Source organism: Centroberyx gerrardi, chromosome 5, assembly GCF_048128805.1.
Source record: "Centroberyx gerrardi isolate f3 chromosome 5, fCenGer3.hap1.cur.20231027, whole genome shotgun sequence".
Lineage (NCBI taxonomy): Eukaryota > Metazoa > Chordata > Actinopteri > Beryciformes > Berycidae > Centroberyx > Centroberyx gerrardi.
This window is the reverse complement of record NC_136001.1, coordinates 12,366,760-12,390,754: the sequence shown is the minus strand read 5'-3', so window position 1 is coordinate 12,390,754 and position 23,995 is coordinate 12,366,760. Positions and strand designations below refer to the sequence as shown.

At 40.3% G+C, this 23,995-nt stretch overlaps 3 protein-coding genes across 5 annotated transcripts; 2 read left to right on the top strand and 1 right to left on the bottom strand.

Moving 5' to 3' along the window:
* Positions 1-1,439: 1,439 nt before the first annotated feature.
* Positions 1,440-3,561, top strand: tshba (thyroid stimulating hormone subunit beta a). The gene is made up of 2 exons (XM_071903910.1): positions 1,440-1,607; positions 3,283-3,561. Exons 1-2 carry the CDS (start codon positions 1,446-1,448, stop codon positions 3,559-3,561), a joined length of 441 nt encoding a protein of 146 aa, XP_071760011.1. The 5' UTR covers positions 1,440-1,445.
* A 4,103-nt stretch (positions 3,562-7,664) lies between these two features.
* On the top strand, positions 7,665-12,658 carry slc25a55a (solute carrier family 25 member 55a). Of its 3 annotated transcripts, XM_071903889.2 has the most exons (10): positions 7,665-7,820; positions 8,560-8,666; positions 8,859-8,984; positions 9,434-9,489; positions 10,937-11,027; positions 11,112-11,230; positions 11,322-11,517; positions 11,640-11,794; positions 11,906-11,981; positions 12,095-12,658. In XM_071903889.2, the coding sequence occupies exons 2-10, from the start codon at positions 8,647-8,649 to the stop codon at positions 12,252-12,254; spliced, it is 999 nt and encodes a 332-aa protein (XP_071759990.1). In that variant the 5' UTR covers positions 7,665-7,820; positions 8,560-8,646; the 3' UTR covers positions 12,255-12,658. The 3 variants fall into 3 exon arrangements, with proteins under 3 accessions (XP_071759990.1, XP_078139705.1, XP_078139706.1); XM_078283579.1 differs by lacking the exons at positions 7,665-7,820; positions 8,560-8,666 and having other exon boundaries at positions 8,892-8,984; positions 9,434-10,090; XM_078283580.1 differs by lacking the exons at positions 7,665-7,820; positions 8,560-8,666; positions 8,859-8,984 and adding an exon at positions 10,020-10,090 and having other exon boundaries at positions 9,438-9,489.
* Positions 12,659-14,029: 1,371 nt separating this feature from the next.
* tspan2a (tetraspanin 2a) lies at positions 14,030-23,605 on the bottom strand. The gene is made up of 8 exons (XM_071903909.2): positions 23,458-23,605; positions 20,477-20,579; positions 16,318-16,415; positions 16,035-16,109; positions 15,839-15,931; positions 15,658-15,723; positions 15,342-15,425; positions 14,030-15,130 (listed from the first exon to the last, which is right to left on the bottom strand). The coding sequence occupies exons 1-8, from the start codon at positions 23,524-23,526 to the stop codon at positions 15,065-15,067; spliced, it is 654 nt and encodes a 217-aa protein (XP_071760010.1). The 5' UTR covers positions 23,527-23,605; the 3' UTR covers positions 14,030-15,064.
* Between the last annotated feature and the right edge of the window lie 390 nt (positions 23,606-23,995).

Below are 23,995 nucleotides of genomic sequence, written 5' to 3'. Positions count from 1 at the left end.
GACGGGCAGCTGTAATGGATATTTTTCATGGATATTGTCATGCCTTAAATTCTAGTTACATTATATCAATGCACCTGTCTCACTCTATTGTGATATTCTGATCATCATTCCCATTCTATCATCCTGACTGTATTATTAGATAATGGTAACACAGACTAGTTACGTAGCCATGCACACCATAAAAAGATAATTATTTGATTGCTTTATTATCAGATTGTTTTTGCTGTTTTTCTTCTTTTGTGTATGACAGGACCTTGTATACATGACAGAAGAAAAACAGTCTTTCCAATGTATTTTGTGTATCTTGTACAACATTGCCTACTTTATGGTGCAGAACAGGAATACCAAGACAAAGTTTGTGTGTGTCTGTGTATAGTAAACAATCAAAAACAAATCACATGTTTCACAGTTATTAATGTGGCAGAGAGACGGGGCTAATCCTCAACAATCATTAAACAAAAACAGAGATAAGGAAACCCCTTCCGTCTGAAAGTGTTCAGTGCTGGAAAATTGTTATCTCTTCACTGAGGAGTCAGTAGGTTATAGTCTGTTACAAAAGGAATTTGGATTTGGATTTAGCTGTCCATGAATACTATATCAAGACAGCAGTTCAAATTTTACTTACTGAGTTGTTCTGCATTTAGATAAACCTACTCTGAATGTTTTGTGTTCAAGTTCTGTACATGGCATTCAGTTTGAATTTGTTTATTGACTAATGCGCATTATTGTTCTTTGTTATGGACTTTCTTTAACCCACAGTGCCTGCTTGGTAACAGCCTGCATAATTTGTACATGCACATACAGTACTTTGAACAGAGGGGGAAAGAGGTCCTACTAAGAAGTGTTGTTACTGAAGTTACATTTTACTCAAATGAGAGTAAGATTACTTGTTTTGGAAAGCAAAGGAAACCCAAAGTAAAAATGTGAATACATCTTCGAAAAATATTAGTACTTTCAATCAGAAATGAAGATTTTGTGCATGTTGTGACATCTAGTGGCTATTGCCTGCTTTACACCTTATTGCAGAACCAGATACATACAGAGCAGCACCTGGCTCAGAATCTGTTGCGTCAGTGTTATTTGATTACCTTTGCTTGTGAAGGAGATCATTAATTCATGTCATCCCCATAATGGACTAAGAATTGAATACTTCCTGCTCGTCAGTGATAGGAGATAACGAGCAGCTTGGATAAAGGCGGACTATGTTCACATAAATACTGATCATCCAGAATCTTCAGACTCACAGCATCTTCAGGCCTGCAGCTGCCCACTTCTCTCCAGCGAGTGACCTTTACATCCAGAGGGGAGCAGCAGGAATGAAGAATTTATTTTAGGATACCATACCATACAATTGATCATTTCTGTTATCTGGTTGTCACTTTGTGTCTTTATCTTTCTTTCCCAAGCAGGGAATTGACTGAAAAACAAAGCAAACATTGCTTAACATGGAATCTTCAGTGTTCACCTGCGGCCTCCTTTTCCTGCTGTTCAGCCCAGCTGTTCCCATGTGTATTCCCACTGACTACACACTGTATGTGGAAAAGCCAGAGTGTGACTTCTGTGTGGCCATCAACACTACTATTTGCATGGGATTCTGCTACTCAAGGGTATGTACATTGCAGTGAAATAAATGACTATGTCTGTCATTAGAATCTAGAGTTGGAAAAAAAGAAAACAGTAATTTCAGGCTAAAATGTCATACAGAAAATGAAAAGTTTCTAAGTGAACATATATGCAACACGTGTATGTATGGATTTATACTTTGTAGTTTTAATGGTCAAGCATTACACAGTCCAAAGGCCTTTATTTAATTGTGCAAAATTTCACAGTAATGTTTCACATTAGATAATAGAGCCACACTCTATTTCAGAGTAAAGCGCATTAATTTGCCTATTTTATTATAAAAATGAGGAGCCTAAGTCATAACATCCTAATCAAAAGATTGCACCAGTGGGTTGGTATCTGTGGTTTAGCTCTCGAGTGGTTCATTTCATATCTTTCCAAAAGGATGTTTTCAGTGTCCATTGGCAATTTCGCCTCGTCTGAACGTCAGATTTCTTGTGGAGTGCCTCAACGTTCCATTCTTGGGCCTATTCTGTTTTCTCTTTATATGTTACCCTTGGGGCATGTTATTAGACAGCACAACATTTCCTTCCATTTTTATGCTGATGATACGCAGCTGTATCTTTCTTTTAATTCAAATGATTTTAGCAGACTGTCTATCTTACACAATTGTCTTATTGACATCAAGGGGTGGATGGCCCAAAACTTTCTCCAGTTGAATGCTGATAAGACAGAAATTGTAATCATTGGTTCTGACCCTACTGCTCAAGCAGTTCAACAATCCCTGGGCTCCTTATCTAGCCTTGTAAGGTTAGTGTCTAAGAATTTAGGATTTTATTTTGATTCCAGTTTGTACTTTAATCACCATATCACAAAATTGGTCCAATCATGCTTTTTTCAGCTCAGGAATATTGCCAAGATCAGCCCCATCCTGTCATTTCAAGATACAGAGAAAGTCATTCATGCCTTTGTCACATCCCGTTTAGATTACTGTAATGCACTTTTTGCTTGCTTGACTCAGTCATCTTTAAATCCACTACAGCTTGTCCAAAACTCCGCTGCCAGACTCCTAACTAAGACTCGACGTTCTGCTCATATTACCCCTGTCTTAGCCTCTTTACATTGGCTCCCAGTACATTTTAGAATTGATTTTGCAAGGCCTTGCATGGCAGATATATTGTTGAACTTCTAAAGCCCTACCATACTTCAAGGAGTCTTCGTTCGTCAGACCAAGGTCTTTTAGCTGTCCCTCCAACTAAGCTCAAATCAAAGGGAGACCGAGCTTTTACGGCTCTGGCCCCCAAACTATGGAGCAGTTTACCATACAACGTCAGAATGGCAGAATCGGTGGATGTTTTTAAATCACGGTTAAAAACTCACCTCTATTGCATGGCTTTTCCTTCTATTTAACCTGTGTTTTATTGTGTTTTATTGTATTGTATTGTTTTTTTATTGCATTTTACTGCGTGTTTTATTGTATTTTATTGTATTGTTTTATTCTGTTTATTTTATAGTTTTTTTTTCTTCTTATTTGTATTCGATTTTATTTCTTTCTGTTCAGCACTTTGTAAACTCTTGTTTTTGAAAAGTGCTTTACAAATTATATTCATTAATTAATTTATTTATTTATTATTATATTATGTTTTCGTTAGCTCAAGGGATTAAAATGTGTTATAAGATCACTCATCTGCTGATCCTGTGCTTGTGTGTGGTGACCAGGACAGCAACGTGAGGGATATAGTAGGGCCACGCTTCCTTATCCAGAGAGGTTGTACCTATGACAAGATGGAGTACCGCACAGCCGTCCTGCCCGGCTGTCCCGTCGACGCCAACCCTCTCTTCACCTACCCAGTGGCTCTCAGCTGCCACTGTGGCGCCTGCAAAACTGACAGCGATGAGTGTGCCCACAGGGCCGGCGGGGACGGAGCTAGGTGTACCAAGCCGGTCAGGCGTATCTACCCATATCCTGGCCAGAACAACTACATGACCCCCTTCTGATTCTGCTGTTGTTGTCTATTCCAGCTTGCCTCTTTTTGTTAAAATGACTGAGTTGAAATGTCATGATCGGTGAATGTTCTGAGGGAAGACAAATGTCATCCTTTAGCTTGCGATGGATAAAGTGACATTTGAACTGTCTGTACTGTTACCCATTGTACCATCCTGCTGTATTGTGCCTTTGTTGCCTTATGTGTCTGTGCTGCAGCTCTACAACTCTGTTTACAATGGAGGTTGATCCTGGTATTTTTGTCAGCCTCATTACTTTATTTAGCCTTCTGTCTGCTCACGTGTGTGTGTGACGCCCAGAGTTATTATGCTCTCTCTGAAACCAAAACCCTGAATGCAACTCAATTAAAGCTGAACTCTGTAAATAGCTTTCCGACTAAGCTGTCCTTGACTTAATCACATCCTGTGCTGGAAGTAGTGTGCCGTCACACAACAACACAAGCATTCTGTTTACTACATTACAGATAAAAGGCCTTGACACTGACTCACCTCATGTTGCTATATTTACCTTAAGAGTCATTCTGGTCACAAGTCACATGATTATCATCGATACACCGCCACTGATAAAATGTACCAACAATAAAGATGTAAAACTTTAAAGACCAGCCACAGTACATAAAAAGAAGAGCTCATTGTGTGAACTCTTGGCTAGCTTTTGTCTCATCCCAAATAGACCATTTGTGTGTCATGTGTTGTCTGAGATTTACAAAGGGGGAATTTGGGAAGACAGCTGGAGTTTATTTATAGCCCTGCAGCTCAGAGTGGGTAATGTGGGGGAATATACGATAAGCCCACCGTGGAGCTCTGTGCCGTCTCTCTCCAATTCTTAGTTTGACATCACAGAGTTTCCACAGCTTTATTTTAATGTCCCAGTGTGAGTGACCACATGCCGATGTGTGCGTACGCAGCGTCGCTTGCTGACGGAATGGTAAAAACTGGGTGAGGTGGAGTAGTGAGACAACAAATCACCCAGATGATCAGATATCACATTGTAGCGTTTATTCAACTTCAATGTGTTGCCGAAAAAATCTTATGTTAGATGAAAGTAGGTTTGTTTGATGATATATATGTTCAGTTATATTTTCCTGTCCATCAACTCCCACTCTACTGGCACGAAACGTTTTCAGAACCAGCCTGGAATAGAATTGAATAGAATTGAATTGAAATGGTATAAAGCTGGTGACTTGAAACCCAGCAAATCATCATTAGATTCAAAAAGACATGCTGTGTCATTATGGTGTCCATTGCGTTTTAAAATGCAGCAAGAGACCTTAATACATTATACATTTAATTGTGGTTTATTTTTTATTCAGCCGACCTGATTTGATTCTAAAACAATCCGACTCATAAGACAACACAATGGTTTGAATTGCCCGGCTGGAATTCCCTGTGTGGTGGTGTTTTGAAAACCACAGCCCTAATACCCTAATGGATAAAGCAATGGATGAAATGGAATTTGCCTCCGTCAGCGCTCCAGGAGAACCAACTATGTGGGGCACATACCTACCGCTGTGCCATTCAGACAAACCACTACAGTTTTGTTTTTGTTGTGTTATTCACCCAGAAAAAATGTGAGAAACCAAATTCTTCAGTAAGAGTTGGCTAGACTGCGTAACTGCGCCCTGCTGCTGTTGTCACAAATTCACCATTGCATTCCTACTTGGTTCCTCTCAAAGTTTTGTTTATTTTAGTTCACTACAACTGCTGTATTTCATGCGCACAAGAGAAAATAGGAGAACATCGTTGAGTATATAACTATAATGTATCTAACGTTCATTGTAACTCATTGTTCCAACTTCAGTCATGCTTTAATAGCTGTTAAAATCAACATCTCCCAGAGTGGTTTCAATGCACAACAATTGCTAAGACTTAATGTGTTCCTAAATTGGCTTAACCTGTTCCAAAGAAATCACTTGACTAATTGTTTTGGCAAGTCTCTTTGTGACTCACCCTGTGTAGGGGAAACCCCAAGTCTAACTGTTGTGGCAAGTTGCCATTCATTTAAATACAAAGGATATTGAGCCAAGACTATAAATGGACCTCTGTCGAATAGAATAGAATAGAAGAATTCATTACATTCATTACTTCCGTATGTTTTCCTTGAGCCAGACATGCAATTATATTTCGACTGAGGTTCATGTGAAGAATGATCTTGTATCAGTGATACTTTTTGTTTGACTGGATTTAACGCCAGTTTTAATGCAATCAAGAGAAAATAGGCGCATAATGTAGGCATAAGTGTTTTGTATATAGCACTCATTTTTACACTATTTGACTCGGATAGAATAGAATAGAATAGTTTATTATTCTCTCCACTCTGGGATGATTGTGTTTCACTTCAGCCAGATAGGATATCATGTTTCGACTGAGAACGACCTCTTCCAAAGCAGAAAGCCCCTGAGTTGGTGTTGAGATGATATCATGGTTTTGCATCAGTGATAATTGTATATATATAGGCTATATTTTTTTACCTCAAGTTTATGACTACATTCAATGCCCGTTTTCATGCAGTAAAGCGAAAATAAGTAGGCCTATTACTTATCGTGTATGTAGCACTCACTGTTGTAGATCGTTCCAACTTTGGTCATGCTTCACCAGTAAAGAACAGTTAATCTACCCTTCACTCAGCTGACATGCCTTTCACAATAATGGCTGTTTGCTATAGCTGTAAAATCAACATCTCCAAGACCTGTTTCAATGGCAACAGACCAACAAAAGCCTACATGTCTATACATGAGCTTTGGTATTTGCGCTGTAATTTTCCATCATGAACAGAATGTATAGCTTAATATCATGCAGTTTATATAGATATCTTGGGCGCCTACACTATTTAGTAGAGTTTACAAAACAGATTGTCTGGTCCAGCCTTGGAGTTTCCCTTGAAGAATTCAGTGTAGCTTTTGTTATTGGTTTGGCCTAACCAAGGTTTATAAAAGGTCTTGACAATTGCTCAGGCAATTTGGCATGAATGTGTTGCTATTTGGCTTAACCGGTTCCAAAGAAATCACTTGACCAATTGTTATTGCAAGTTCCCATACATATAAACACAAAGGTTACTGAGCCAAGACTATCCTAAATGGATCTGAATAGAATAGAATAGAATCATGTATTATATGAACTTCTCCAGTCCAGAATTTTCATGCTTAACTTCAACCAGCAGAGGTGGGGACTTGAGGCACGTGACTTGGACTCGAGTCAGACTTGAGTCACAGTTTTAGTTGCTTGAGACTTAACTTGATGCATGAAGAGAATACCTGAGACTTGACTTCACTTGGGTTCTGGTGACTCGGGACTTGACTTTCCCTTGTACTTTGACAACTTGAAAAGGTTTCTAAAGTCTTGACGAAAGATCTTGTGTTTGTGTAAATGATTTAGATTAAAGTGATGGGATTTTATTGAGATTTTATTGAAGTTAACTAATTAGGCTATAGAAATCAAACTCATGATGCTCGTACCAATTTTTTATCCTATTAAAACCATATTGCATTGAAAAGTCTTAGATATTTTGTTTCCTTTAAGATATGAAATTGATACTGGACTCTTGATTTGTTCTGACTTGACTTGATGTTCTACATTTAGACTTTAGATTTGACATTAATGACATGGACTTGACTTGGTAATCTACATTTAGACTTGTGCCTCAAGACTTGAGACTGACTTGGGACTTGCTTTTAAATCAACTTCAAGACCTGTTTCAGTGGCAACAGGCCAACAAGAGCTTACATGTCTATACGTGAGCTTTGGTTTTCACCCTGTAATTTTCCATCATGAACAGAATGTAGCTTGATATCATACTGCTATCCCTGGGCACCTACAGCAACTGTCCCAAACGGTGTAGTAGAGTTTACCAAACGTATGTTTCGACTGAGAACATGGTCTCTTGCGAAGCAAAAAAAAAAAAATCAGCTATGAGTTAATGTTGAGATCATATGAAGTGGTTTTTAACCAAAGCCTAAAACTGGAAGGGGCTGGGGCTGGGGCTGGGGCTGGGCGACACTGATCTTGTTCTTCGTTCGAGAGAAGTAAAAAGGAGCCAATCAGCCGCCAGTATGTAAATATGCGACATAAGGATCGGGTTGCATGGAGCTGTGTCTCGACTTGGTTTAGTCCCTCCCCCTGCTTAAAATTGAATGGAATTTTCCAGTGAGTCTAGATCTAACTCAGTCGACCGCTGAAGCAGACATAGCTGTTATCAGTGAAACGAAACAAACTTTAAAAAAAAAAAAAATAACTGCGAAAGAAATAACCTTTAGGTGAGTAGCAGATAAAAAAAACAACAACGTTTAAATGAGTTAACGTGTGTTTAACGTGACTAAGTTTTTAAATTCAAACCTTGTATTGTTCTGAATGGCTAACACCGGCTGGCTAGCGTTTGCTTGCTAGCTAAGCTAATCAACCGTTATCTCTGAGCATCTGAAAGGAAGTGTGTTTCTCTGTAAGACTAGAGGGACACTTGTTTGTAGAAATTTTTTTCTCCTCGTGTTATAATTAGTTAGCAAATTAAGGCCTTGCAATGGATAACGTTCATTGATCAAGTCTTGACCTTATCAGAAATGGGATAAAAAAAAAATCATAGGGGGATGTCTAGTCTGAAGCATGCTAAGCCGATGTTTTCCCATAGCTTTTGCATCTTTTCCCTAAAAATTCTAACCAGTTCACGAGGAGTTGAAGTCGATGATTTATGCTAAACCTCTCACCGGCCGGATGTTACAGCAGATTCAACAAAAATTGCATTACAGACTACCGGCTTTTAGGCAGTAAGAGCGTTAGAGCTTACAAATGGCGGTAATGCCCATTTATGGTGTCCCGGTATGTGAGCTGGAACACGCCCACGCCTAGCAGGACGCGTCACCCTTTAGTAATGAGGTGCATAGATAAGCCAAAGCGCATCATGTGTGAGGGATAAGCTTTGTGTGCAGCGAGAGTTGTTGCATGTGTGTACTCAGAAGTCTGTCTGTGCATCAAGTAACTCATACATGTATCTCTATCTAGGACTCTACTCATTGGTTGACTCAAGAACACTTGTCTACACACTACTTCGTTTTTACATCTCCTATCTTTACTTTTTTGAAAGTCACCATGTCTCAGCAGCAGATTAGGTAAGTCTACTTGTGTCTTTTTCCTACTTAAATCTAATTCAGTATAAGTATTGTTTATAGGTGTACAATGTCTTTGTTTAGCTGTTGGCCAACCTAACATAATTGTCCTGCATCCATGTAATTATCATCTTTGTTAAGAGTCCTGGGTAGTTGTCTTGATATACTAAATCCGTGTTTTTTTTCTCCACTCAGCCTCCCAGCCAAGCTGATTAATGGGGGTATTGCTGGCATTGTTGGGGTTACTTGTGTCTTTCCCATTGACTTGGCAAAGACCAGGTTGCAGAACCAGAGACCAGGTCAACAGGTCTACAAAAGCATGTAAGTCTTCTTAGTTACTGTTGTCGTGACATATGTGATGCCCTTGGTGCTAAATCACTTATATAATACAATGCTGTTCTTGCTAATCCCATGATTGACATATGTTGATCTTCAGTGCATGTCATCATGATGGATATATAGACTAAGTTAAATGCCTGACCTGGTAGACCATGAGGACCATTTCATCTTTCTCATTATCTCCCATGACTGGCCTAATCCTCTGGAATGCCCAATGACTATGGAAATGTACTGCTCTGTTCACCCTCTCAGCAGCCATTTTGCTCATAGCACCCACTGTTCCTTGCCTCTGGCACCTGTTAAACTGAAATTGGAATAATCACTGGCTTTGAGTTAATTTTTTGTATAATTTCACTTCTATGAACATTTTAGTTAGTTTCTCCCTTTAGGCAATTCATACTGATATTACAATTTTCTTTCTGTTTCTAAAGGATGGACTGCCTTGTGAAGACAGTTCGATCAGAGGGATACTTTGGAATGTATAGAGGTAAGATTCATTCACATTTGAGTCTTAGGAACACATAGGCCAATACCAGTACCTGAAGAAGTTTGCTTTCAAACACTAAAACTTTGCAGAGGATAAGAGTATTTTTATATGGTTAAGCTGCACATGGATATGATTACATATGGGTACACTTAATTGTTTGCTGAGGGTTCATGTCCTGTATATAGAATATTGTCAATGCTTGAATTGCGTTAATTATTTAGAAATATGATTTAGTTTAAATCATTATAGGCTATGAAATGCTGATCAAAGAGAAGTAGCCAAAGCTATTGTTCTCATGCAAACTGCTTTTACAACTTTTTGCTGTGTAATGTATAGGCAGGTAATGTAGCACATGAGCAATCAGTAGGAACAGAAATTGTCTGCTTCATTAATTTGTTCATGTAATGTAGAAAAGGAAAAGTTTAATTCTATGGGAGTAGTTTCATTTAAGGAAAATGGAGGTCTTTAGTGTGGGTCTCTGCTTGTGTGAGGAATGCTGTTTGTTTGCATCTGTGTTTTTCATATTACAGACTTGGGTCCCCCTGGGATATTGAAGGCTAGCCGATAAGGCGCAGCCACGCTGGAGGCAAATCATTTAATGGTTCTTACAACACTGCTCTATTTAAAACTAGGCACAAGTTTTTGTTTTGCCATCTATTTGTTCCGTATTTAGGCTCCTTGTCTATATATATTCGTAACTATCTATTAGGCTGTCCCTCCACTGTCCTGTCATTCTGTGGTGGAATCCCAGTTTCTGGACTATGGATTGTGTCCTCGCAGACTTTGGTTGATCTTACAAACGCATCTGTGGCGGCCTGATAACATTTGTTTTTGAGATGGTACATAAGCTTGCCATGGACAGAATGCATCAGATTGCCACAGATGCATTTAAAGTTTACGCAAAGTCCACGTGGACAGAGCCCATAGCCAAGGATTCAGCCAGTCCTTTCACTAACATCTCTTTAATTTCTGTCCAAATTTCGTCTTCTTTAACCAAACATTAACCTACTTACTGACTTGTAGCTTTCTTCTAGACACATAGACTGTCATTCTTCCCAAAGTTTTCTCCACATTAAAGTGGGCCCTATAATATAATGACTTACTTTCTAGTCTGCATCCCCCTTTGATTGTTCATTTCCTGATTTCTTTCTCTTGTCGTTATGTCTAGCTCGTTTCTCATTTTCCTTTTCAAACTCATGTCATTTAATGTAATTTCCCTTGAAATAATCCCCCTCCATCATCATGTCTGAATCTACTCTGAGTTGAGCTTTTTGTCTTGTCTATTCCATTTGTATGATGGTGTGCTTTAGATTAGTATACAATGGAATAATTCCATTCTAATGTTGAAATGATAGTGGCGGGGAATGTTTTGGGAATGTTGTAACATGTACTGAAGAATTCAAATTTGATTGTGAATGCATTGTTAATTTTCAGTTTTTGTCCTCAGGTGCTGCTGTAAATCTGACCCTGGTTACCCCTGAGAAGGCAATCAAGCTCGCCGCTAATGACTTCTTCCGTCATCACCTTGCCAAGGATGGGTAAGTAAGATCGTCTGGCCTTACACTCATTGAAATACCATGTCCCATCAATTGTTTTCTAATATTTCTCTTAACTGTTAACAGGAAGGGGTTGACGGTATTCAAAGAGATGCTGGCAGGTTGTGGTGCAGGCATGTGCCAAGTTGTTGTCACTACCCCAATGGAAATGCTCAAGATTCAACTGCAGGATGCAGGCAGACTAGGTGAGCAAATATAACACATTCTTGGTACAGTTTAGCCTCTCTTCTTTTATGATAATGTCACTAATGTATATTTTGTATCATTTGTTGAAAGCGGCCCAGCAAAGAAAGCCAGGCATGATGTCTCCCACTAAGCTTGCGGCCACCAACGCCATGCTCAGCCGTTCCTACAACTCTGGCCCGGTGGTCCAGGCACCTCGGGCGGTGTCAGCCACTCAGATTGCCAGGGAGCTGCTCCACACCCAGGGCATCCAGGGGCTCTACAAAGGCCTGGGAGCCACACTAATGAGGTAAGTTCTCATTCCTCACTGAAGTGGAAGCAGTCTTAAGTTGGGAACTTTATAGACCAATTACACTGCACCAAGTTTTTGATATCTAACAAATTTGAATTGGTTTGATTTCTTTCTTTCAGGGATGTTCCCTTCTCGATCGTCTACTTCCCCTTGTTTGCCAACCTGAATCGCCTGGGTAAACCCAGTCCTGAGGAGTCCGCACCCTTCTACTGGGCTTTCCTCTCTGGCTGTGCGGCTGGATCCACTGCTGCAGTGGCTGTTAATCCCTGTGATGGTGAGTTTTGAGACGTCAACCACGTCACCTTTTGATGTGTCCTGTTGAGTGTCATCAGCAGTAATGTAATTGGTATGGATGTAATCTCAGGTTTTTTTTTCTTCTTTCCAGTGGTGAAGACAAGACTGCAGTCACTGAACAAAGGGTCCACTGAGGAGACTTATAACGGTGTTGTGGATTGTGTGAGGTGAGACGGCTGAGCCATTCGTTGATCTACCTGTCATTCTCCTGTAGTAGCTTTTTATTGTAGTCGTGTATGTATGTGTGTGTAACAAACCCCCTCCGTCTGTATCCCCACAGTAAGATAATGCGGAAGGAGGGACCCTCTGCCTTCCTGAAAGGTGCAGGCTGCCGGGCCCTGGTCATTGCCCCTCTGTTCGGTATAGCACAGGTCATGTACTTTGTTGGTGTTGGAGAATATATCCTGGACAACTCGCCTGTCAGCTTCCTGTCAGCATGAGACCAGACCGACCTCGTCAAGCTGGCTGGCTATGCACAGGACCTTTTTCAGCGTAGATGAAGTATATCAGCAAACAACTGGCAGCTACATACCACTGGTGTACAACAACAACAAAAAAAAACTACAGATGACTGCTCTGAGGGGTCAGAACAGCTTCAGTGAAAAAAACGAAACCTCTGTGGTTTCTGAACTTACTGTGTGGTCTAACGGCTGCGTTGCACTTCCACATTTTTGCTTATTCAATAGGCTGTGACCAATGTTTGCACTTGAAGATATCAGCCTTGCTGGGCTGGGGACTTAGAGTTGCAGTGTTATCTTTTCTTTGTCCCTCGATAGTCCTGCTCTTCTTCCCTCTGTGAGGGAGAGGAGCTGGGAATGACTTCATTAAAGTGACAGACCTTCAATTTGTTTTTCCCAATTCATCACTTTTCAAATTTGCTTTTGAACATGTGAGATACACTTTTGAATTGTTGGATGCAGTAGCTTGCAGTATCTTTTTTTTCTCATGTAATTATTCTTTTTTTCATTGCTGTCTTATGACATGAAGGCTTCAATTAATAACAAGGGCTTTGATTGGAGGAAGAAACACGACGAGGCCCAATTTACACATGCAGAAGAATGTTTATTTTTTTTATATATACATTTTCAACAAATGTGAGTGTAATGTTTAATTTGACTGATCATAAACCTTCCTACTGACATGGGACCAGTGTCCTGACATATACTTGATATTTAGCCCTACAGTAGTTTGTTCATCCGTTAACAGCAGTCTTTGTATTATATCTGCAAATACTTGAGATGCATTGATGCACATTATGTTTGTATGTGTTTGTCCACCTAAACTCAATTTAGATGGAATGGGGGACTCGATGCATAGCTTAAAAGTATTTAAAAATTCAACCATCTTTGGTTTATGCCTTAACAGAGCGGATTTCTCATTCTTAGAAAAAGCTCTTGGCCAAAATAGCGTTATGCTACTGTGTGCATGTTGAAATACCTGTTACCACACTTTCTATGTTTGTGCTGTCTTTTTGTACATAAATGTAAGAAATAAAGTTTTACTATGCTCTCAACCTGTGTTAATGGGTCTGTTAAACTGGATGATGTAACCAGACAGATATGGGAGACACCAGTGTCACCAGCGTAAAGGAGATGGACAAAATAACAGAAATGCTGCATAAAAAAGAACAAGAACTTTGAAGAAACTACGGACAGTGGACAAATGACAAATACATGTAACGGGCCTCAAACGTAGAAGTAACCACTATATACTTCAAGTTATCAGTTATCACCACATATAATAAACCCAGGAAGGAAAGTATTCTGATGTGTACTACTAAAAGAAACTCTTCCTAAAAGGAAATCAACGATTAGAGCTGCTTGACATTACCATTGTATTTTAAAAGCTACCTTTTATGTAAGCAATCTAAGGAAAGTACCCTAGGGCAATTGCACATTGATAGATAAATCTCATTGGTAATATTGTTAGTAGAATCCTGAGTGCCTGGGCCCTTACATCAGTGTAGTCTACATAGCAGTTACATAAGTGCATACTTGTGCTACATTTACTTGCCAAACATTGCTCAACTCAGGTGTAACACTTGGCTGCTGCTCTGTATGATCTAACAAGAAAGAATGCTGACATGTCAAGAAAGCTGACCTGCCACAGAGTGGATTTATGAGACGGAGCACTGCTGCTAGTTCTGGCACCTTGTGAAAAGCAAACTTCTATGATTCTGACCGTTTAGAGGCAGGAAACAGAAGATAACCACAGATGTCAATAAAAGCACCCAATATGTATTTTTTATTGTGGTTAACAGTACGTTATGAGTCCACATTTACTACATTATTCTATAATTCACATCTTATTGGCACACCAACAAAATTTACATCCACAATAATTCACACAAAATGCAAACTAGCTCACTGTTACGGTTCACACATCATATGCTCCAGAAGAGCTTGAGCAGGACATTGTATAAGTTCATTAACATTTAGATCAATTTGGAGATTTACAGAATGGCAGTTTGTCATCAGACTTTTCCTAACCCTTTGGGTTGATATCATGTCTACACTTCCTCTATTGTGCTTTAAAGTAGAAATACTTTGGAATGATCGCAGGCAGCAAGCACAGTAGTACTGTACATATTGAAATCACGATGAATAGATAATGGGTACAATAGCTGGAGGCTTGTCTGTGTTTGACTATATAGGCACATAATGAAATTTATAATGCAAAGGTAGGCTAGTCCTCAAAACATTTAAGCACATGATTGGCATTAGGCCTATAAATTACGTAAAAAGGGATATAAAGGACACTGAATAAATAATGTTAATCAACAGCAGATACATAAAATAAGTGTCCATATTTACAGCAATACTCCTCAGTCATAACATTCCTGTGTCAAAGAGGCCTTTTACTGTAGCCTCTGGAACGGCAGCAGTGTAACAAGAGGATGCTAGAAACGAGGAATGTCATAGAGTAGTGCCAAACGCAGAGCATGTGTTATGGAAAGGAAAGAAGAGAAAGTAATGTGTTTCAGTGCTGGTGGCGTTGAGGAGAAGGTGTAAAGATGGCGGTCCAGCGTATCGTGTTGAGTTCGGCCCTTGATACTGGGACAGTCGGGATGTAATTGTGCTCTCTTTGTGATATTCGGTGAACCTCCCCACCTAATTACCCTGGACTTGCATAAATGACATTAAAAAGTCCTTGGCCTCTCCCCGTCTTATGCAGATAGGTTGATTCTGAGGGGTTCAGTGAGCCTGTACAGGGCTGGCTGGTAGGGTGGGAGGCGGGGTCAACTCACCGTCTATATGACCTCCCTGCTGTTCCTGATCGCACAACAGAGCACCATGCTGAAGATCATCCCTATGATCTGAGGAGACAATCACACACATTTTGGGACATGCTGAAACAAATATCAGTAGGCTGTGAGGATTCATGAAAGGTTGTACATGACGTGCATGAACCAGTTTAATCAACAAATTGTCATTGTGGATAAATGGTGACAAATTATCACAAAATTATCAAAAATCTGAACTATTATATCAGGTTTATGAGGAATATTTGGTTTTGTAAATCCTCACCATTACTCCTGCAATCCCAATCCCAACATATCCAATGATATACAGCTTTTCGTTGAAAAAGTCTGTTATCGCAGTCAGGCAGTCCTATAAACAAATACAAACAACACTTCATTATTCATGCCGTTCTATTGTTGACATCAAACCTCTCCTGCTGTAAATTATTTTATATCAAACAAGGGAGAGGGATAAATACTACTGATACATATAGCCTACAGTATGTGGTTCCAACACTATACTGCTGCAATTTTATAGTTTTACAATGGCGTTACACTGCCACTCTGTGGCTATGCGGTGTTAAAGCGGCATGAGCGTTTACCTTGGTCTCCTCATTAACCTCAGGGCACAGAGCAGGGTTTGGTGTGGAGCCTCCACAGCAGTTCAGCTATAAATGCAAAGGAAAGGCCCTATCAGGATAAAACCCTGATCCTGGTCACACTGATAGTGACAACAACTGACAAATGAAGGAGACAAACGAACATGAAGAATATTGTACTCACAACAGTGTGGTACATGGATGCTATTGCAGTGCTGTTGGAATTGGAGTTGTCAGCAATGGAGCTGCTATAAAACTTTTGGACTTCCTCGACGATCTAATATTGATAAAAGATAACACAAAATAAGTTAGTGATAATGCTTTTCTGTGAATTGAATCATTGTATTTCAAAAGCAAAGAACATAATAAAAATGCTGTACCTGTTCCTTGTTTATGAATCCAAACACGCCAGCTGCAATCTCTGCACCGAAGATTATCATAAGGCAAGCGAAGAACTGCGGGACAGAGAGCAAGTTTATCATCGCATACGAGCTAGGCCTGTCTCTCACATGGAAAGGTTAGGTACAGTGAACCAGCAAGCATTCAGGGGGATTATGTCGCATGTATTTTTGAAATGTCAGTACAGGAACAACAAAGCACAGCAACGTAGCGCATGGATGATGCGCTATAGACAGGCAGCGCTTTTGAACGCTTTCAACCCACCGATGCAAGAAGACACTGAGACTCGCGCACAGCCCCAAAGCAACCAAAGAACCCCACCAGCATCATGAGCCCTCCTGCACCAATAAGGATGTACACCGCTGAGGAAAGGAAAGGGGAGATAAGAGGAGACAGATTAGTACTTTAAATAAATAAATCAGGAAAAAACAAGACCTCACTCTGTTCATTATATATTGCTTGATAGGAACTGCTGCTTCATAGGAAAAGACTGGAATCTAATCATAGTGTTAGTGCTCAGTGGTTCTCAACGTGGGGTCCGGGGACCACCAGGGGTCCTTGAGGGGGTACTAGGCAGTCCCAAGCAAATTGATGAATTGTTAAACTTCACCATTATTTAATTTACAAGAAGTTAACACAATTAGAGAATGTAGAAGAGTGACTATTTTAATCATAGCTTCACTGTTATCTCTCTACAGATAGTCATGGAATTCTGAACAAAATCATACCTAACTATAAAAAATATTCTCAGATTTGGGTCCAAGATACAAAATCTCATCAAATGGGGGTCGGTGGCCCTAATGTGGACTAAATTAGGGTCCTTAATATGAAAAAGGTTGAGAATCACTGCTCTATGTGATATGACTGCAACTCATAGCCATAACTGAAGGTGGCAGCATTATCCAAGTGCTGTTATAAAGACCACCATTAAAGTAGAGGTTATAATGGGATTGTTGTTCTGTCAACTCAAATGTGTAGGTGGAAACTCCTTCTGTGCAGCCTTTTGTGAGTTAAAATGAAAGAGATCTGAAACAAAAGAAAATCCCCGGCACAATTTATAGGAAATAAGGTGTTTTCCCTTCTTTGGCTTGTTCCTCTGTTCACTTTCAAAAATCAATTTTTGTCATTCTGTTGTCAGTTTTTACAGCCTGAATTTTGTGTATTTCTGTCAAAGCATTGGTGTATAAAATACAATCACAGTGTAGTGGTCATCATGTCTGAGGTACACACAGAAGCCCTGTGTTCAATCCCCAGCAGAATAACCACTCTCAGAGTGGCCCAGTGCTTGAAGAGACTGTCTGAAAACTGACAGGTCTGAAGATGTGTCCCTGGAATAGCCATCTGTCCATCCCTGTTGATGTGGAGAACAAGACACTGGACTCTGCAAAGAGCTGACCCCACACTCCAGCCCCTCTGGAAACCCTACCCATCTGTAGGTGTCTCAGAGGAATATGCAAACAAATGACTTTGTGTAGTGGACCAGGATCAAGTGCTGTGTCTTTTAAAATCTAAATTAAAGGCTATAGTCTATTGAAGAGCAAGGCCTCTACTCCACTATGGTGGCAGGTTCAATTCCCACACCACACCACTCATTAAGCTTATGCAAAATGCTAAAAAGTAGGGAAAAAGGCAAATCAGACGGTATATTTTAAGATAATATAAGGGAAATTAGTTTTGATTGACAATGCTTTTTTTTTTTGCCTAGCAAAAATAAACTCTTTCCAGGTTAATTAACTCTACTGACACATATAAAACACATAATCATTCTCATAGTGCAACCCTAATGTTCAGCATCTTGTGTGTTTCTCAACCCCTGAGCAGCAATACAGAGCCAGAGATGACAGCAGGCCTGACAAAGACCGGGATTTGCCCGGGGTTTGATTGCTGCAACGAGAATTAAACTACAGCTCCAGCCATGGTGGCTAAGAGCTGGGATGGCGTCACCTCCCTTGTGTTACTCCCTCGCTCCCAGCCCTCACTACTGAACCCCTCACACTGTAACTATACACCAGGCCAGTCCCTAAGGTCCATGCTACGGGCCTAATCAGTGACATAGGCAGCAACCACTGCAGCAATTTAATTAATCCACATGGGGGAATGCAAGCTGTTGTTTTCCTGCTGCTGAACAAAAGGGGAGGTAAAGACGAAGCCGTCCACTGTGAGTAGACTGCTGGAGGGATCTGGAAATAAGAAATGCACTGCTTCAAAGCCGATTGTCTGGGTCAGCAATGGAAAATATCATGGGCGAAGACAAGTTCCATATACAGAATGTGTCCACAGAACTCGTCTTGACACATGATGTTTTCCATCGCTTAGGCACTGACTTTTGATATGCAGCTTTTTACAGCACTCCCTCCTTTTGAAACCATCAATATCTAACAGACAATTACCATTTATACTTCTTTCCTGGGCCAAAGTTGGTGGAAGGTATCAGTTGGAAATGCAAATCAGTGAGTGCAAACTGATCTTTCTCTCTTTCTGTCTCTTTCTGTCTCACTCCCTGTCTCTCTCCCTGTCTCTCTCTCTCTGTCTCTCTCTCTCTCTCACACACACACACACACACACACACACACACACACACACATGCACACACAATGCCTGTTTACACACAGCAGCATAGAGTCACAGAGGTGACAGAATGGAAAGTGAATCACCCATAGGGAATGCTGCCACCTTGCCTTGTTATGGTATCACTCTGTTTAGTCTTGTAAAGTCTCCTTGCTAGAGCTACTTGTAGGCAGCCACACTCCACCATTCTGCACAGGCAGCCCAAGATAATATTTATTTTGTTGCTAAGGCTCCTCTGTAAGGCGACACAGCGCTGTGATCAAGCGGGATCTTTGAGATATATAGATAAATTGACAAACTCCTGCAGCGTCAACTGCTGCAGCCTCTCGCTGCCGAACACAACAAGGGCTGTTCATGGGCAGATCAGGTACCAAGCAACTGATCATCAAGGAAAATGTGTTTGGTAAGAGGAGCTGATATGATATTTGAATGTCAAATTTAACCAAACTGAGCAGAACATTATCATACCTGCAGCAGTTGGCATGCTCTTGGATCAAACAAATTACAGTGAGAATAAAAACCCCGCTGTTTTATCTTCTCTTACATTTACACAGGGCTAGAACTAAGAAGCTGGCCAGTTGCTGTGTGAAACATTACTTTGTGGAAGGATGCGACGCATGATATCATGACTGTTGCTTTGAACTGAGTGTTAAGGGTAGAAGTCATAGTCCGTCACCTGCCCCACCCCGACAAGCTACTACACCCTGAGGGGCAGCAGCCACTTCCATGAAAGCATGGCAGAGAGCTGATGAAGTGAAGTCACCATTTTAGGTCATGCTCTAAATGGGAGTAACAAGAATAGGCTTCATTCTAGTCATTTGAGCCTACAGAGAGAGAGTGAGAGAGAGAGAGAGAGAGAGAGAGAGAGAGAGAGAGAGAAGGCCTATTGTACAGAATACTAGAACACCACTGAACACTGAAGAGTGTTTGTCTTGTCTACTGTATGTTCTAATTGTCTACTGTATGTTTTATTGGTAGCATTGTGGAGGAACTGTTCATTCAATATCAATCAAAAGCCACAGCTGTTCGCTAAGTGCTGTGGTGAACCTATAAGCCCTTTTAGTCTAGAGACAGAAATGTTCATTAATAATCAAGTAAAGGCTCAAGTCAGTTTGTCTCAGTTCCCTTCTCAAGGGGAACACCATTCAACTGACAAATTCATGTTTTTCCAATAGTAGGACAATCAAATCAATATTTGTGAATATGAACTGCTCCCTCCTAAAGCCATGAGCCTGAGAACTAAATGTTAGGATGTCATATAATATCTGGAGCTGCTATAAAGAATAGGAGACTGATTTTGTGGACCCACAGAATATTTGTTTGAGTTTTTGTATTAGTATTAGTTCATGTCATAGTTCATGTATTAGTTTTATTACACTAGAAAATGTGTTGTGATCCCCAGAAAAAAATCAGAAAAAAAATCATTCTCTATGCAACAGCTTTCACACTTTATACATAGTTACATGGCAAGGTAGAGTCACAGTTTTCTAGTTTGCTATTTGCAAATTGATTGGACTGTCTTAGACCAGTGGAATAACACAAACTCTTAATAAAATGACTGGTGCTCCCCTTTGAATAGAAATAAAGTTGTAGCCATTTTGGGGTTGATAAAATCTACATGCGACTTCCTTCCTCATACCATAAGCTGTGTGCCAAATAGGTGCAGCCAATCATGTCCATTGTTGCAGAGTGGATATAAGTTAAACTGGCACTTTTAGATAATTAAGATGAATGCACTGAATGAGGCCTGTCCATCTGCCCATCACAGAAAAAAGTATTCAAATGCATTTCACTTATTATCTTGAGCCATATCTATGCAGATGTGAGTCTGCAGGAAGGCCGGACTCTGACTTACCTATGAAGAAGGTCTCAGGGGCGCCATCACCTGTCAGGAGCTGGACTGTATCTGGGTCAAACCTCAGCCACAGTCCCACTGCCAGCACAAACGAGCCTGACAGCTGTGGAATTAAAAACATACACTCAATATTAATGGTATAGCTACACAATTCTGCAGGTGCTGCATGATTAGAATAATATGGCACACATTTAGACCCAGCATTGTTGAAATGTAATCGCAAAGTGGTAATTTGATGGTAAGCAATCATTACTGTGGTGTTTCTGCACTGCACGTCCCAGAGATCACCTGTCAATCAAACAGTGTGTCCAGTACTGTGACATAATTTTCCTTGGATTTTCTGTTGATGAAGTATTACTTTAAGACATTTTTGTAACTTCTCCTGCATCTTCTTCTCAAAATAAAATTGTGCTGTGTGGGATGGCATTCTGGGAGATGACTAAATTTGGCCAGCCATGGTGAGGTTTATTCTGGTGGGAAATGGTGCGTAATATGGGGCGGATGTGAGAAACAGATTGGCAGGTGTGATGCGCCTGACGAGTCTCAGCTCATCACAACACTGAGCAGGACGTCGCACATCGCTGCTCCCTGGGCAAGCTTTACCAGAAATAAACCTATCGATTGAAACCCAGGAATATAAAGTGGTGTCACCCTGAGTCAGTTAATCCTTCTGTCCTTCCAGAGACACTTAAGAGACACATTTTGTTTAAACCTCCAATCTTTGGTTAATTTAAATGAACAGATTAAGGGTTATTTACACATAAATTCATGAAGGGTAGAGTTGCTGATGAATAATAATCACAATTTTCAGATATCTCGCAAAACAACAGGTGAATTTCTCTACATTGTACACAAAAAATCAGATGTAAACAAATGATTTACAGGTTGAAAATGCATTTACAACTCATGTTTCTGTGTCTTGTAGAGCCATGAACTCAGTCAATGAATTAAAAAAACTAGCCTCTTTCTGATTTATTAAACCTCTAAACCTTTAAAGGTGAGCTCTGACAAAAATATTGAATTCCAATATTCTGAGAAGAATACTGATGCTAATATGAAACTGTAACCAAAACAGTCTGTTTATTCCATGATCCTATCCTGGCTTAAGCTTTCTATTCATACAGCCTGTAGCATAAACAAGGGACCTTAGTGAGAATTAAAATATTTGGAAAAGGAAAAACACTTTGTTGCTGTATGCTTCAATATGGATTGTCGGCGTATCAGATCTGAACCCCAACATCACATCAGTGGTCCATCTCCCATGGTGCATTTCAGCCACAGGCTGTGCCAGCCTCACAGAGCCTGTGATGTAACTCACACAGGCATTGGCTGCCCGTTGGCACCGCACCCCAAAATGACAGTGTACTGTACGCCCCTTTTGGCTCGGACCACAACGGCACTGCTCTCAGTCCCCAAACTCCAGAACAAAGAGGCTGCTGTCTGTTTGGGTGACACCACTTTGGGACAAATGATTGTCTTACAGAGCATAGATTACTCGATGCAGCCGCTTGAAGCCCATATACTATATCAATTAGTGCTTAAACATAAGTATCCATTGAAGTCAATTACATGAGTCTATAACAGGATCTTTCATATACATGATTTTATCTATTTGACCATTCACAATTGACCAAGGTATGAGAATAACAAAATAGATTTTTTCTAATGTTGGATCAACATAAAGTATGAATTTGACAGAAAATAAAATAAAATGTATTTATTTTTTTGCATGTGTGGAGATCTGTAGCCTAATCCTTTGCATGTTAAAGTGTGAATTAATTTTTCACTGCTTCTAAATTTGTTATGTAAATCATGCCAAATGTATTTACACTAATTTAGATAGATAATAATAAGACCTAACACAGTGTCAGATGAAAAGTCATTGCACTGTAAATCATCAGGGATTCCACAATAGCCTCTGATGCCTGCTCTCCCAGACAGAGCCACAGGTAACACACACCTGAGCAAACCTAATGCAGCATAACAGTCCCTCTCCATGATAGCAAAAACGCCCATGATGTACCCAAAACAGATTAACCCAGTCAACACCCAGCACACTCCCAGGCCTGCAACAGGAAAGTCACATCACACTGCCAAACTGGTGAAGCGAGGGGTCGAAAAACAGTGGCTGGGTTTCATAGCTGTGTTGGAAATGTAGCAACACACTGCAGTTCTGGCCTCTGTGTGTGTTGCAGTATGACTGTATAAGACTGTAGAAGTGACAGAAGTGACTGCAACACAATTTCACCAGGTTATACATAAATAATGAAGCATAATTAAAAGGATAAGTGGCTTTAAGGCAATCATTTTAATTTACTATTAATAATAAAGTATTTTATAGACTATTTTATCGACTACTTTATGGGCTTTAATTAAGTGAATATAATGGCCATATAATAGGGAAATGGATTGAGAATTATGCCCTTAAGGCCATGAGGAAACGTAAGGTCTACTATAGTAAACAGCAGTCCCATGTTGTAGGACTGAGAGAGAGAGAGAGAGAGAGAGAGAGAGAGAGAGAGAGAGAGAGAGAGAGAGAGAGAGAGAGAGAGACTAGCGTGGCAGGTGGATGGAAACAAACTGCATGCTTACAGTAACAGTTCATCCATTTCTCAATTGAATACTGAAACTATTATATTCGCAAGCTTCATTCCAAACGGTATCTCGCTGATCATTAGACCGACAGGTAGCTAATAACGTTGATTGCTACATGTAACCCATGCATACCATAATAAGGTGGACCACTAACAGGTTTGTCATGACAACAGAGCTTGATAATAACAACAGGATAAATAAAAATCAAATCTGTCTTCCGGCAAAAATCGATAGAAATGTTCAGGCTATTCAACCCATGAGTGTAATTTCTTTAACTGCGAACAAAGGTTAGGCTACAATTCAGCAACAATGAAACGTTTGAGCTCACTGAATGCAACATTGTTTCCATGCAGATCATTATCAACCCGCTTCTGGAGCGGACTTACCCAGAATATGAAGTTGAAAACGAATAGGAGATATTTCACGCATTTCATCCCACCCTGCACTTTACTCATGGCGCCAGATGATTTGTCGCTATCTGCAATCAAAACAATATCCCACAGTTATTCTTTGCAAATGCACGCCTCTCCCAGTTGGACATCAACCATGCAATGACCTGCACCGCTACACTATCTAAACATGAAAACATGCGCATAAGCTGCACAGGCTGCGCGCCTTCTTGGACCGCCCATCTCTGTGTGAGGGTGCACTTAGGGCAGGGGTTCCCAAGGTGGGGTCCAGGGACGGGCAGGGGTCCTTGAGGGGTGCTCCAGGAGGTCCCCCAGCAAAATAAAGACTAGTTTCATTTCAGTGTAATATCACTGACTAGAGTTAAGCATAATGAGTGTATAAGGGCTGGGGTTGCCACATTTTTCAGTCAAGTCACCCAGATAAACGCCTGCTGGGTAGATAAGACTTGGTGCAGAATTATATAACAGTCCAAACTGTAGGTGGGAGATTGGTGGGTACTGTATTAACAAAACG

Bases quoted from the DNA above. Each gene is read 5' to 3' on its own strand.
- tshba (XM_071903910.1), top strand. From the start codon at position 1,446: ATGGAATCTTCAGTGTTCACCTGCGGCCTCCTTTTCCTGCTGTTCAGC. The intron at 1,608-3,282 runs GTATGTACATTG...TGTGGTGACCAG, and splicing joins TGGGATTCTGCTACTCAAGG to GACAGCAACGTGAGGGATAT.
- slc25a55a (XM_071903889.2), top strand. From the start codon at position 8,647: ATGTCTCAGCAGCAGATTAG. The intron at 8,985-9,433 runs GTAAGTCTTCTT...CTGTTTCTAAAG, and splicing joins CAACAGGTCTACAAAAGCAT to GATGGACTGCCTTGTGAAGA. The intron at 11,231-11,321 runs GTGAGCAAATAT...ATTTGTTGAAAG, and splicing joins GCAGGATGCAGGCAGACTAG to CGGCCCAGCAAAGAAAGCCA.
- tspan2a (XM_071903909.2), bottom strand. From the start codon at position 23,526: ATGAGTAAAGTGCAGGGTGGGATGAAATGCGTGAAATATCTCCTATTC. The intron at 20,580-23,457 runs GTAAGTCCGCTC...TTAATTCCACAG, and splicing joins TTTTCAACTTCATATTCTGG to CTGTCAGGCTCGTTTGTGCT. The intron at 15,724-15,838 runs GTGAGTACAATA...TTGCATTTATAG, and splicing joins CATCCATGTACCACACTGTT to CTGAACTGCTGTGGAGGCTC.